Below are 16,446 nucleotides of genomic sequence, written 5' to 3'. Positions count from 1 at the left end.
AATAATCTGCAATAAATTTCCACAAACGAATAAACGATATTAAATCTTAATTACGATTAAAAAGATAATTAAAAATCGGGTAAGCACAAAATACCATGACAAAGTGTTATGGTTTTGACTTGAAAATCATAAAAATTTTAAAAAAAAATCATTCTATACTATGTACTAGAATTGGTGCGAAAATCTTCAACGACAATTAAATACGTTGTCAACAAACCTAAAAGCTGAGACTCATTTCAGCGGTAAGCGATAAAATTTTAGGGTTTTTTAGTGAATCGTTTGTAAAATTTAGAGTTGGAAGTGTCTATCACTGAAAAAACACCAACATCCACAACAATTATTACAAACTGTCTAGAAATTCATTATCTATTTGATCTAAATTGATTTTTAAATATATTTTTCTCGAGGAAGTAATTTTAGAAATATGATGAATTCAAATCGTGGTGCCACAACGCTCCACTTTCCTTCTTATTTCTATAAATTTCTCAATTAAAAATATTGTTATGATGAAAAGCGAAAAGCGACGATCAATTTTAGTAACTTATTTAAAGACATTAAAAGATAAAAAAATAACTTCAAAAGTAACCAACAAATAGGAAGTGAGAAAAAAAACCTTAGTTATATGGTTTCGTATGGCTGTGACGAATTATCAATGTAACATTTCTTACGTACCGTCAAACGGGGCATCATGCAACAGCGGGGTTTGATGCAACATTTATATAACACTACATTGAATCAATTTTTAATTTAATGTATTGTAATAAAGTTATCTTTTAATGATAACAAAATGATTATGACATAATTTCTCGCATCTCAAGCTAGTTGTCTTAAGTTTTTTATTTTTATGTAAAATTTGAAAAATCGAGCAATAAATGTACAAATTTTAACATTTTTTGATGCTGAAAAAAACTTTACCCAGTATGACGGATCGGCTTGATAAAATTACCTACAAACTTTTTACAGGTTTCCTCATATTATACCAACATTGTTGGTGTAAAAATATTTCTCGAACAATCACCCAATTTTTTTAAATGAATATTTTTAATATTCAGTTAGGTGTCTGGGGTTAAATGCAACAAAATGCAAATCAAAGAAATACCTTGTAAATCTCTTTTCTAAGTGTTGGAATATGAATGTTTTGAATCATGCGTTTGTAAACATTTAAATTTCATTCATCCAAACATTTATTTTTATGATTTCAGCTTTTAGAATTTTTCGTAGTATTATTTAACCCCTAAATGTATGCAGCATCCTTAATTTCAGAAAAAATGTGAAAATTTGTTTTTACAGTCCCAAAAACTACTGCAATTGGTGTTGTCATGCGTAATGGTCTTTAAGACATCGCAAATATATTAAAAATTATGAATTTTCGTACGTGTTTATAAGATTTTTCATTAAAAACAAAGTTTGTTGCAAGTTACCCCATTTTCTAAGAAGGGTGAAAATCGCATGTTTTTAGAAAATTAAAAATAACTGAAGAAACCAATAATTTTTTCAACTACGCCAATTTGTTGTCCCAGCATCCTTAAAACTTTTGATGCATAAAGGATACGATTAACTGTGAACATAAGTTTTTTAGAAGCTATTGAAGTTGAAAATTGTTGCATGTTGCCCCAGTTGACGGTAAGATTTTTTGAATAAATGGACGAGTTAAATTAAATAAACTTGGTTGGTGATCAAAAACGGCTGTTTAAAAATATAAAAACTTTCTTCAAATTTGGGATTGAAAATTACTTTGAACATTTTTGACTGAATTGTTCGCAGTTTACAAAGGTGAAAGTTTTTTTGAGAAATCAGTTTTTTAAACAAATTTCATTTATCCATATTTTAATAATTTCTATGAACTATCTTAGCTAAAGGAACATATAGATATGTATGGGAATGGTCATCGAAATTAGGTTCTTAAGAGTTTCCAAAATGTCCCGCTTTTTTCGTGAAATGTCCTGCTTTATTCTGAAAGTATCTGGTAAGCCTATCTAATACCATTTCTGTTAGTGTAAAAAAATTCACAATTTTTTATTTTAAATATTTATTTAAAATATTTTGATAATGGAGTTACCAGTCTGAGATAAAATGCATCAAAATGCAAATCAAAGATTCACCTTTTAAAACTCGTTTCCCTGATTGTTTTGCATCGTGCGTTTATTAATTTCAAAATTTTATCCATCCAAATTTTTTTATGATTTCAGTTAGTACAATTTGTTGTACAGACCCCGTTCGATTTTGGCAACATCCGAGCAAAAACCGTTCGTTTTTGGCAACATCCAAAAAATATGGTTTTTTTTTTTGTCACTTTTTTATTTTTTATTTTTATTTCAAATTAATCAAAATTAATGTAAAACATAATATTAGCATGAAATTTTTCAATTGCAATTGCAATTGGTGCTTTATGAATTACCGTCAAACGGGGCATCATGCGAAAGCAGGGTTAGATGCAACATTTGTATACCACAACACCCATTCAATTTTTATTTCAATATAGGGGAGAGTGGGGATACTTGATCCCCTTTTCTTATTTTCACCATATCTTTTTGGAAAAATTTAGCAACTCGCCGTCTTTGACATTTTCTGACAGCTTGTAACTTCAAGTTTCTATGCTTCAAAAATTAGAACGATACTTGAACCCGTTGATGAACTAGATGCATTTTCGTGGGAGTAAAAAAAATTGCGATTTTTCTGAAGTTAGGGGAGACTTGATCCCCTATTGAAGGAGACTTGATCTTTTACTCAGGAAGCCCTAATCCTTGTATAAAAATCAAACAAAACCCCAAGATAGAATGTTAATTGACTATTTTGGTCATGTTTGATCTCATTTCACAATTTATAGCAGACATAAGAAGAAAGTTCTATAACTTTGTCTCAACGCTATTAACATTGCATACTTAAAGGCGCTTTTTTTTATAATTAAGAGAAAATTAATTATTTTTGCTCTTTTCTTCGGACAATTGTTCGATAAATATTAGTTTTTGGATAAATATTAGTAATTTCGTAATCAGCAATCATAACGAACCATTCAGAAGAAGAATATGCCGTTTGGAATGGGGATCAATTGTACCCAACTCTAGGGGATCAATTGTACCCATAATCAACATTTTAGAAAACTTTTTCTGAAAAAAGTTGGGAGTTTTCCATTGCTTTGAAAATCTGGTATTATGAAGTTCATTTTACGCTCGAACGGTTGATACATTGGAACAAATATTTTATTTCATAATTTTCCCATGTAAGGAACATTTTAAAGTGATGAAAAAAGATCTTCAAGTTACATTTTGTGAAATTTTTCAAACAAAGTTCAATTACTCAAACAATTATTTTGTTAAAATTTTTTAAACTACAAGCATTGATATTTTGCTCATTTTGGCACATTTTTCTAGAACATTTGATCTTTGTAAGACATTCCAGTTTCGAGATATAGCTAAGGAATCAGGTATCCCCAGGGATCAAGTATCCTCATTCTCTCCTACTGTAATAAAGTTATCATTGAATGATACCAAATTGAAGATGACATAGTTTTTAACATCGTGAAAGTGTATTTTAAAGTTGATGATTCTCATGAAACATTTAAAAAATCGAGCAATAGATGTATAATTTTTTACATTTTTCGATGCCGTAAAAAACTTTACCTAGTATGACGGATTGGCTTAATGATATCACCTACAAACTTTATATTGCGTTCATTATCCTATACCAACACTGTTGGTGTATACATATTTTTCGGACAATCACCAAATTTTTTGAAATAAATATTTTATAATTCAGTTAGCTGTCTGGGGCAAAATGCAACAAAATGTAAATCAGAACTAGATCTCATAAATCGCGTTTCTACATGCTGGGATATGATTGTTTTTCAATATGCGTTCGTTAACATTAAAATTTCATCCATCCTAAGATTTATTTTCATGATTTAAACTAAAAGAATATTTTGTAGTATTTTTTACCCCTAAATGTATGCAGCAGATTAACACTTTTTTCTTAAAACCTTTTTGACAGAAAAAAATGTAGAATTTAATTCGAACAAAACAAAAAATTACCGCAATTAGTGCTTTATGCGTTATAACATCACAAATGAATAAAAACTATAAATTTTCAAACGGTTTCATTTGATTTTTCATTAATTACAGAATTTGTTGCAACTTACCCCTTTTTCTTAGTAGGGTGAAAATCGCATTTGTTTGTAAATTTAAAAATAACTGGTAAAACCAATAATTTCTCTGACTACGTCAGTTTGGTGTCCCATCTAACTTAAAACTTTTTATGTACAAGAGGTATGATTATCTGTAAGCATTAAGATTTTGGAAGCCATTTAAGTTGAAAATTGTTGCATGTTGCCCCAGTTGACTGTATGACATCACAATTTTATCAAAAACTATAAATTTTCAAACGTTTTCATTTCAAACAAAGTTTGTTGCCATACCCCGATTTTCTTAGTAGGGTGAAAATCGCATGTTTTTGTGATATAAAAAATAACTGATGAAACCAATATTTTTTCTTAATACGTCACTTTGATGTTCCATCAACCTGAAAACTTTTTATGTACAAGCGGTATGATTATCTGTGTACATTAATTTTTTAGAAGCCATCGAAGTTCAAAAGTTCTGTATAGTGCCCCAGTTGAGGAAAATTGAATAAGTAAACTTAAACTCTATTCTACCTAGTTTCAAATTTACACGTGCCCTAATCAATGTACCAGAGAGCTATAATCAGGGATTGTTCGGCATGTAATCAACGGATTATCACATCAAATGTTATCTTGAACAGAGTTTATTATCAGCAATTTGTTGTTTCAATATGCAGTTTGATTTATTTTAGGTTTTTTTCTGTTTTCTCAGTTCTCTGACACCGATAGTAGTTTAATGATAAATAAATAAATTACACTCAATATCCTACACAGTCCTACCAATCAGTATTTACAATAACAGTGTGTACAGCAATTTGATATCAATGGAGCAATAAAAGCAGCGCCCTGTGTCGTTGTGCAAATGTTTACCTCTAGTATAGGCTTATAGGTATGTTGTATGTCATACATACATACATATGTTTGATATCAACACGGACATGGAACTAGGGCGTCAAATATCAGCATCAACAGCAGCAGCAGCCATCATCATCATAAATCGTCCACAAAACAATCAAACAGGAAACCGAAAAAAGCCTCTTGATTACAACACTCAGCAGAGCTCTCGGGGGACACATTCATTGGGGAGCAAACAATCATCAACAGTGGATAATGAAAATTTGTTTTTATGCGTTGTCCACACAAATCACAACTACCAGAAGTATGTCTCTAAACTGCTTGTGTTTATGCGCTTTGATACTTAATTTCTGTGGCTGCATTCCGACTTTGTTGTGACGCCTCTCAAATCCCCCGCCCATCTTCTTTATGTTGGGAAGGGGAAAACTATTCTGCTCTTCTTTCCCGCCTTTCTGATGACTCCAATTAATATTCATATCCAAATTTGCAGTGCCATCCAATTTAGGAATAAGCGGAATTTATTAAAACATACATAACTATAACTATATAAGGGTTTGTAAATACAATCTCCATTCTGTTGCTGTGTCGTAAACAATCGGTATAGTGCCGGATGCATATTTTCAGGCGTGAAATTAATAACCATGAAGCGGTACGGGACGCAAAAAGTTCAGCAAGAGTAGTGGAAAGTGGAAAAGGAAGACTGGCGGATTTCCTATTAGTCAACCTACACACAAACAAAACCGATTTACATTTACTACATTGCCATTGTCTCTATCGGTTTTTGCTGCTCCACCCCGGATTTCCAGAAACGATAACAATTATGATTGCCATTATCGTGTTGTAGATTTTCCCGAATTAACATCAACGGTAATTGATTTTCCAGCCAGGCAACGGCGAAAAACGAGGGCGTTATAATGTTCTATTTTTTGTTAACGATTCCACCGACACCGACGAAGGACGTCAGTCAACACATTTCATTTAACCCTTTTTTGCTGCGGCCAGGCCCTGGCTCAAAGTGATCGTTACGGGATCTGAAAATGATTCAACAGTCGAATTAAACGTAATGTCGACGAGCATTTCTGGGGCTGAATTAAGTTTTATGAGCAATTTCGGGCCGCTTTCCCCGGTACAGTAGGGTGCAAATACCTTTCTGCTGATGAAACTGCAGCATAAATGTACAGAGATCTATTTAAATTCTTCTCAAATTTTTTTTATTAAACATTTTAACTTAACGAAACATTTAGTATGTTCATTGTTATTTAAAAATCACACCTCCATCAAAACTACCCAGCTACAAGCAGATAACGGTTATCAATATGAAATTGATTGTAAACAGAAAATAATTGGATACAACATAATTTTGGCTTGTTCTAAGAAGATATCCTTACTATCCTACTTCGATATCTTTTTTTCTAAAATTTGAAACTACGAAAGATTTTGTGCAACCAGAATAATAGAATCTATATCTATATCAGGTCGAAATTCGACCAGAGCGAACTGAACGTCATAAACTTGATTTCGAGAAAATCGAGTTCAAAGTTCACAGACTTACCAATTGACCATTTCATTAGATATCTCATTCGGTCTTTTAACCATCACATTAAGTCTCTTATAAAGCCGCCGAGGCTATACTGGTCGATTTTTGAATACGCAGTAAGTACAAAACTGAATGTTAATAGCAATATGTTTACACCCAGTCCACTCTGGTCGAACCAAAATGTTTAAAAAATTGCCATGCACTATCATTTGATTGTGCATTTTGTTCTAATCGTAGGAGCCTACTTATAGGCGCATTACGAGCAGCACCCACCGAGTATGGCTGATGCATGAAAAATGGTTTTTTTGTTGAGCAAGCCATAGAAATTTCGCACTTTTGAAATGCGGAATATCTTTGTGGGTTACTTACCGGTTGCGTTCTGCACGACAGCAAGCAAGAAAATAATGCATCTTTTAACGTTAAATAATAAAAATCCTAACATTCCCTTAAGTAATTTGGAAAACAAAATTCAAGAGATTCGGCTCAGCCTGGCTGAACGAAATTTTAACAAATGCTTACAATCCGGAACATGAATTTTTTAGGCACAGTACAGTTTTTTATCATTTATTTAATAAGATATTAGTTCTAGATGAGCCGAAGAACTGTTTAGAATCGAAAACACCAACACACATAACATTATTTCGCAAAGAAATCTGTTTTTATGACCAAAACATGCTTTCAATCTTTACCTCTAAGGTGGCTCTCAGTTAGGCTTACCAGACGTCCTACATTGGTAGGATATGTCCTACTTTTTATCCTTGTCCTACCGGTCTACTTTGAACCCAAAATGTCCTACTTTTTAGGGTTAGGGCCATTATCTTGTTTATCGAATTTTTTAATTTGCGCTTGTTATTATTTCGATCCATTTTTCCCGAAATCGTTATTGGCTTTTTTTGGAAAATCGTCTTCATGATCGGTTTCTGCCGGTTTCTGGAAGAAATTAATATCTCATCGGAAACGAAAAAAGTGATAGAAGAGTTCTGCCAAGTCTACAAGTCTTGTTTGGATTATATTCGCAAGTGATTTTAAGTCCTTCGATTGGCTGTCTTTGCTGGAACCTCATAGTTACAAATTCGAGTAGCTTGAGAACTGTGTGAAAATTTTAGTAAATTTTTGGAAATTGTTGAAAAATGAAGAGTAGCTAGAAAAAATCGACTCTTTAGAGAAGTATTCTCCAAAAAAAGAATACAGGATCTCAATGAAACTTGAATTTTTCTCGAAGAGATTCCTTTTTCTTAACTCTAAGCGTACATTTTTCGAGAATACGATGGCTAGCATCTCACAAATGCTAAAACCACCAACCCACAGAAAGTGTACTATATATGCCGTGACCGGGATTCGATCTCATGTCCGCTGGCTTAAAAGAATTGCAGGCTATCATCTAGACCACGGGCTGGGGCTTTAAAAAAAACAGAACTACTTAAAAATGGTTAAAAAACGTTTTTGATCTTAAATTGTTGTGATATTATCTTATTAAAAATTTGTGTAAAAACTTTTTCGTAAAAAAAATCACAAAATAAAGCGTTCTACTTTTCGTCCTACTTCAGATTGAAAAACGTCCTACTTTTTCATAGTATTTTGAGCAAAATGTCCTACTTTCCGAAATATTATTCTGGTAAGCCTTCTACCAGTTCATTTTGGCGCAACGCAATTTTGCCATTTTCACTGTCTGCAACATTGAAATTTTCTAATAAAACAATAAAAAATTTAAAAAAATGTTCTGATTTTCATTTGATAGATAGTTTATCATGTTTCGCATCAGCTGCAATAGATAACTCATTTTTTTCCAACTTGGCGTTCAGTTCGGTCTGATCGAGTTATTCTGATATAGGTAGATCTCTGAAGTTTATTTTATTCTATTGTATACATATAGGAGAATTACAAAGTATTTCGCCTACGTGTATGCAACTCGAAGAGCAAAAACGAAGAACCTCAATTAAACTCCCAAATCATCAAAATAATCATCAACAATTAGGAATACAATTCCACCGATCGCGAATCAGCTACCAAATTGAAAATTGTGATAAATAAAAGAAACAATGAGAAACGATAAAAAACATATATAGAGAACACATACTCTGTTGAACTTTCTGAATTTTTAACAGATCCTTTATAATAATTCCAATGGACAAAACAAGTTAAAATAAACAAGGAACAGTATTCAGAAACACTTCTGTGAGAATCCAGATTGGCAAATCTGGATTTAAACAATCAAAATTTGTAACCTGCATCAGGCATATAATTTCATCAAATTGATTCATCATCTAAGATCAATCATCAGGATCCATATTCAGGAAGCAAAATCTGTTTCAAAAGCTGAATCATCATCAGATTTTAGATAACGAATTCAGGATTGCAATCGAAAATCAGGACATAATTTTCTTAGGCTTCAGAAAAATTTGCGATGATTAACACATTATGGAGCGCAGAAAAATCTTAGCCCGAAATAACTGAAATTCGGAACTCTATGTCTCAGAAACTACTGGACCAAATTGTATAAATTTCAATTTGGTCGAATACAATGCCGTTATTAAATTTAAAACATTTGAACAATGATTCTACTCGTGGCGAGCGAACAAAACGAGATATCTCGTATTTGGTTCGCAACGTGTTGAAATCCAAAAAAAAGCTCTTTTTTGATTGACAAGGTTCAGAGTTTTACGGAAAAAATAGATATTTTCGTTATTTGAAGATAAGGAGTGTATTCGAAAAAAAATGCAACACTTTGCTTTGTGAATAGCTTTTGAATGCATGGAGGGAAACTGGTGAAATTTTCAGTGAAGCTACCTAGTGAGGTAATGTGAACGTGTACTTAATTTGGTGACAATCTGTCAAGTGGTTTTTATTGAAGTTCACTAACAAAATTTTTTGGGCAGGATCGAAAAATATCCAGAAAAGTCCCAGTAGAAGACTCAAAGACAGACCAAAGTTCTCATGGTAAATCATTTAAAAAGTCCTAGAGGACCCAATAGTGAGCTAAAATTTAAATGAAAGTGAAGATTATTGATTCCATGAAGTGAAAGGAATGTGAGGCTCAATTCGAAAATATGAACAGAGGAAGTGATAAAAACGTCAAATTTTTCTGGCTGATGCGTCAAACTGATTATAAATTGACCTAACTTAATTTCTACAAGGTAGAAAAGCTGCCCACCGGTAAAATAAACAAAATACGGTGGTCAAATCGTGCGCAAAATATTTGGACTGCTTGTGGGGAGATATTTTGAAGATTTTGCAATGACATAAAAACGAACACTTTAGCGTGTAACATTTTCGAGCAAAATTGAGTAAAGAGCAATAAGATGTAGCATTAAAGCACCCAAAACATAGTTATTCACGCACTAAAGGAACTTGTGCTGAAGGCAAACAATCGTGTATCGACGAAAGAAAAATTTTCGACGCCAGAACAACTTCAAGCTGCCCGGTTAAAAAACCCGCTGAGCATAAACGTCAAAAAAGGAGGGGAAAACGCTTGGTGCGCGTCATCCACGCGGAGTTGTTCTCGAAGTGGCAGCCGGCAAACAAAAAACTCTAGAGAAGGCAGGTTCGCATTCCTGACTTTCATCAGCTTCCTGGGTCCCGAGGGCATTAGGACCGCCGGAAGTATCGACACGTGTCCAAAAGGAAAAACCCTCCCACAGAGGTAGGTCACAAAGCGAAAATAGATGCCTTATCTCACATTGGTCGTACATTACAGGGCCGTTCCGTTGCCGTGTCGGGCCAACTATTGGCATCTCCAACTGGTCACGGTGGAATATTGCCGAACCAAAACCAGCCCTCCTAGAGGGTTTTTATTCCAAACCGGAGGCAGACTGTGTGGTTTTTGTTCCGTATTGGAAGCAGGCTGCACGTAGAGGTACTTTCGGACCCGCATCTGTTCCTTCTCGGGAGATTGAGGCTCGGAATCGGATACTTGCCTTCGAGAAGGGCGCATTCAAATCAACCAGTGTAGCCAGTATCGACTCCCTAACCTGCAACCGAAACAAGCCGCAGGACGGTCAACCGAGGTAAACTCAGGTCGAAAGGAACGACATTCGAAGAGGCGCGACCGAGTTCCACTACATCAATTGTTTGGTTCCGTATTAGATTTCCTACGGCAGGACCAGTTCGTCGGACTGGACGACGATCGAATCGGGTGATTTTTTCGAAATCTCCTGAAATGAATTCTGCCTGGTTCCGGCTGAAGTTCATCCCGCTTAAATTCCATTTCGGAAGAGCCTCCCAGGGCAATTGTGCCAACTGTCGTGTGGGATAGTGCTGCCGAAGAAATGGACGAAGTTTTGGCGGGGGACAATCGTCATCACAAGTGTGAACATAGGAAGGCGCTAGTACTGCAAGTGGTGTTGAGGTTGCTGAGTAGCAGAGGAAGCCAAGGCGCGCTGGAAGTGGCGCAGACCCTCCGTGGAAGCTCGATCTTGCGAAAGAAAATCCAGGCATTTGGTCAAGCGTCTGGAACAGGATTCCGTGATGAACATATCACAGATTCATGCATCCAGTAAAAATGGAAGTCGACATTATTGCTACTTTAATCTTAGGGTTCGATGCGTAATGCCAGTATTAAACAAGCTCACACTCAAGCTATGATTGCTTATCTTTTGGCCACAGATAACGCCACCTTCAGTTCAAGAGTCTCACACACGTAAAATTGGCTCCCAACGTGGGGCAGGAACCCACGACCCTGAGATTAAGTGTCTCATGCTCTACCGACTGAGCTAGCCGGTCACCTGGAAGGTTTCCTACCAAAAATTTTTCGTTGACAAGTCTCGCCTGTGTTTCCCGGAGATCAATGAGGGGAAAAAATTGAAAAATTTTATGTCTAGTAATAAAGGAGGCTAACGGTCTGTTAAAACTGCAAATTACTCAGTCTTTCATAACGATAGACACGACGAATGGCTAAAAATACAAAAAAGACTGCCTTTAAATGCGACCGATTTCTCTACAAAGCACTGAAAAAGGTCCCACAAAGTTTATACTCTGCTTAAGTTGGATCTGGAACCGTGCCATTACGCAAAAAAGGGTAGTGTAGTGATAAAAAGTCAAATATGTTGTTTTTGTGCCGAAGGATGACAATTGACTGAATTTGTTATTACTTCTACAAAATTCAAAATTCAGAGTTATTTCGAAGGTAAAGCTTCAGGAAACAGCAAACGTACCGTAAAACGGGGTATTTTTCATCATCATGAAATTTTTCCACATAATCATCAATAACTAAGTCTAAAGTTAAATATCTCATAGCTTTTTTCTACATTTGAAAACTATAAGTTGAGTTTCAAATTGGGAGAAAAAACTTGATTTGTTTAAAAAAAATTAAAATCTAAGTGAAAAAGTAATTTCAAAATCTTTAAATATCTATTTTTTGAAGGCTTGCAAACAAACACCCTTCCTGATGAAATCAATGATGCGTTTAGAAACATCAGGTTGATTTATGTGAGAGTTCAATTTTTTTCCTAAGTAAACGTATAGTATTGTTGTAGTTATTGTTGTATTTTGAGGTAAATTTTTAATATTTAAAACATAGGGACATTAGTAAGCCAGTCTTGGACAAAAGGCTAGAAACCCTATCAAATGTTAAAGTTTGAAGGAAAAAAATAATGGGGAAAAGTGCGAAGGCCTAGGGAATTGAAGGCAAAATTTCTTTTTTTTTTTGTAGTTAAAATTAGCCCCTTAATTTATGCAATGCCCATCTTTCGATTTTAATTTTTGTTCGGCCTTAACCCATTAAAGACCGTGGTTTTTGCGAAGAATAGTGGATCTCTTTAAAGGAAATCTGTTTTCTATTGAGATCCATGTAGTATTTAATTTAGTATTATCATTACATTTCCTCGCACTAAATTTAAACATTTCAGTTCTCAGCATGAGTAAAATTTTTGCTCGCGTTTTTTATTAGTTTTTGTTGCTGCCAGACATGCTGAGAACATAAACAAAAAAAAATCTAAACCAAGAAACACTGAAATTTAGCATTGCACATCTCAGAATTCACTGGACCAAATATTACAAATCAAGTATCTTTGAGCCACAGAAAGTATTGTGTTTAATTTTGTAGAGTTTCACGATTAATTTTATATTAAGGTTGCTAGAATTTTTTCAGCACGAGTCCGGGCTCGACAAATCGTGCAATTTTATACAAAAACTTGGCAAAATCCGGGCATTTCATTTCTAAAGTGACGACCGGGCAATTTAAGGTCAAATTTTGTCAAAATCCTCAACAAAAATGAAGTTAAAAAAATTGAAAAATTATTTTTCATCAAAATTCATGAACAGATTTAAATCGTATTTTAGGCTTCCAAAAACGTTTCATAATCATTTTTAGAAAACCTGCTCAAAAAATTTCGTTTTGGAGGCATAAATAAAAAAAATTTAACATAGAGCGCCGATGTGGTCTAGTGGATAGGCTGGCGCGAGTCTGGTATTGGTACGCCAGGCGTACCAGGGCCGACAGGTAAGATGTGTTTCATTATATAACTGACTATATAATTGGAATGTTCAATCAGTTGCCAGCTGGCCAGGTATATACACGGATGCCGGAATACCTGTAAGTAAACTAGCCCACCTGATTGATTCGTTCTTCCAAAATATACCTACATCAACACACGCAATACATTCACCACATAACAGTTCATACGAAGCCATGGGGTCCGGGTATGGTGGCGCGCTGCATTGGAGATTTGTCGAACCTAATAATCTAAGGAATGCATGTGAACCCATAATTTGGCAGAAACTGCGGTGAATCCGTGCACCCATGGTGGATTACCAACATACATACATACATACATAAATAAAAAAAACTTAACATCTCAAAAACCACATGACAGAACACCACAAAAATTTGCGTATGTAATCGATATATTGTCAGGTAACTTTGCAGAAAATTTCATCAATTTATATTCATATATTCAAAAGTTATTCACAAACCGAAGTGTTGCATTTTTTCCGAATACACTCCTCAGTTACTCATAGATTCTCAATTTATCAAATATTAAATAAAATCAATAAATTGATTTTCGGCGATTTCAGTCACGAAAAACTATTAAAACGATTTTTATTTCTTCGTCCGACGTTTCGGCATTTATTATGCCTTTTTGAAATGCCGAAACGTCGGATGAAGAAATAAAATTCGTTTTAAGATTTTTTCGTGACTGAAATCGCCGGAAATCAATTTACAGTCGATATTTATTCATGAAACTTTCACACAAGCTAGACAAACTTAGATATAAACTTTCCATTCAACAAGTGTCGAACATTTTGCGGGCACTTGGAAGAGAAATTCAGCTGTTATAGTAAAAGTAGGGAAAATTGGATAGTCTCTCAAAATTAGCTGTAACGTTGTCGAATTTTACGTTTTCATCTTAAAATTTGATGCGGTTATGTACGAAAGTGCATTTTAATATGTCGCCAAATTTTTGTCAAAATCGATCAACGCGATCAAAAATTAAAGCGGTTTGATTATGAGGTTGGTTGGTTGTGCTGGAATTTTCCATTCTCAAAATGCTTTAAATTCATGCAAATTTAAAATTTTAAATTATCTATGATGGTTTTGATAGTTTGAATTGTGTTAGTTTCCAATAGATTGTATCTATGGATGTATGGAATCAGACATCCGTCCATAAGAATGAAATCGCTTGCTACCCCGAAACCAACCTCAAATTCAAACCGCTTCAACTTTTGATTGCGTTGATCGATTGTGATAAAAATTTGACCACATACTAGAATGTACTTTTTCTACATAATCTCACCAAATTTTGAGATGAAAACGTAAAATTTGACAAAGGTACAGTTTTTTGTGAAGCAATTTAAATGTTCCTTACTTTTACAAAAATTGCTGCATCTCTCTTCATAGTACCCGCAAAATGTTCTAAACTCATCGAATGAAAAGTTCATAAGTTTTTCTAGCTTGTGTGAAAGTTTCATGAAAAATTATCAACTGTGATATAAATGGCATTCTGTCAAAGTTGGAAGATTGTGTGCTACTCTGCGCGAATTAATTTTTTTGTTTTTATCGCAACTGTAAGATTTTTTTTCTTTACCCTTCTGAAGTGTAGAATTCGAACCAAAATTCTGTAGAACGTCAACAGTTAAGTGGGTTGCATACCCGCAGGCGCTATATTTCGATTGACTTATAGGTGCGGACTGAAAATTCCCCTTTGTTATGCAAGTATTTCTTTTATTACATTTTATGACGCCTGGGCTAAAAATTAACAATTTTAAAAAAACAATAAAAAAAAATCAATGTAAATATTTCTAATTACATTATTCAACGTTTATGCAAATAAAAGTGAAACTGTTTTGAAATTATTGTTGGAGTGCTACAATGTAATTTTGATAGAAAATACGAAAGAAAAATTATCGAATTCTTTCGACCGTTTTAATCGGTGTCATACATAAGTTCTTAGCAATTTCTAACAATAAATAAAATCAACACATTACTGTAACAATATATTTTTAAATTTATGCTTCAAAAAAATTTCGATTTATCCTAAGTTGTTAAGATTAAACGGGACACATTTATATTAAAGTTCACAATTAATTTTATATATTACTTTGAAACGGCAAGTCAAACCAACTGTTATTTTTATTGTAGGTATGGCTGATAAAACAATTAATGAGTAAAAAATGACAACGCCTCATTGTTCTTTCCAAAGAAAATTCGTGTTGGCTGAAGTTTTCTATTTAACAGTAACAAATTTCTAGTATGTTAGTAAATTTTCCATACAAAAAACAGTTGACCAAAAAAGTGATATCATAATGTTTTAAGTGTCTTAAAACATTTGATATCTTCTTTTTCTGTCTGTAATAATTTATTATTAAAGTAGTAGTAGTAAGCGTTAGTTCCGGGCCAAATTCAGTCGAAATGCAAGTGATTTTATCAGTTGCATACCCAAGGGCGCTATTTATCTGTATGACTTCAATTCGGTTTCCGCCTAAGCTTTAGCAATATAGCCGGTCAACATGAGTAAAGTTTCGATGTTTTGCCAGTTATTTCCACAACAAGATTAGATATCTGAGGAATTGTGAGCTGTAGGAATAATAGAATAGCTTAGTTCTAAATCGATGTCTGTTTCCACTGTTCACAACATTAATTTATTAAGCATAATTTCTAGTCTTTTTCTCAATCTTTTTCTTTTAGCAGTGAAATAAAATAACTTATCACTCAACTTTAAAGCTACAACAAAAACAAACGTTGCATTTCCAAGACACAGTACTGTTCAAGCCGAGTCAACAATTCAAATAAGGGATAAAAGCTATTGGAGGCATCCGCAAGTCAGCCCCCCATTTTCCCCTCCAACATTTTCCATCCATCTTTTTCATTACATCAACATCTCCCGGCAGGATTTCCTAGAGAGAGTAACAGTCAGAGCGAGTGCGATAATCGTCATGTCTTCATTAAAACTGTGTGGATTGATCCAAATGGTTATGAGAAAACATCTACAGCTATCATTTTAATTGCCGTGCTTTGTTTTATTGATATAGGTTGTAAAGGTGTGAGCATCCCTTTCGAATTTTCAATTAAAGGGGCACTAAATCACACTGTTGTGAGCAAAACTGTTTGTTCTTTCGTTTGTTTGGTTGGTTTTTGTTTTCTTTCTTACACGGGAAACCTTCTACCTCCTAATGGTTGTTGTTCCTTTTTTTCGGGAGGCAAATTCCTTCTTAGTTGTCTCGTTTGAAAATTCCCTTAGCATCACTTCGCACGTTTACAGCATCCGGATTCACGCAGGTTGGGATAGCGTTGGACCATTTTCCATTCTTGAGACACTTGAGCATTTTGGCACCTCGCAGCTCCAGCCCGGCATCGCACGTGAAGGTAATACTTTCGCCAATCGAGTAGTAAAACTTGACCGACGACATCCGGCCGCTGATGGCCGTTCCCGGATAGGAGCACGCTTGGACGCCTGAGGGGTAGTTAGATATTTCCATAAAAGTCATTCCTTGATATTTTAACAAA

General features: G+C 34.3%; 1 protein-coding gene across 2 annotated transcripts in view; it reads right to left on the bottom strand.

Moving 5' to 3' along the window:
• Window positions 1-4,742: 4,742 nt before the first annotated feature.
• Window positions 4,743-16,446, bottom strand: part of LOC129748269 (protein lev-9) — a 122,152-nt gene continuing 110,448 nt past the window's right edge. For both annotated transcript variants that reach the window (XM_055742808.1, XM_055742809.1), the window contains one exon: window positions 4,743-16,393. In XM_055742808.1, coding sequence (XP_055598783.1) covers window positions 16,152-16,393 — 242 coding nt within the window. In that variant the 3' untranslated portion in view covers window positions 4,743-16,151. The remainder of the gene's footprint in view (window positions 16,394-16,446) is intronic.

Source organism: Uranotaenia lowii, chromosome 2 (assembly GCF_029784155.1).
Source record: "Uranotaenia lowii strain MFRU-FL chromosome 2, ASM2978415v1, whole genome shotgun sequence".
In the NCBI taxonomy this organism is placed as follows: Eukaryota; Metazoa; Arthropoda; class Insecta; order Diptera; family Culicidae; genus Uranotaenia; species Uranotaenia lowii.
Note: the sequence above shows the minus strand (reverse complement) of the source record. Positions and strands in the feature narration are given on the sequence as shown.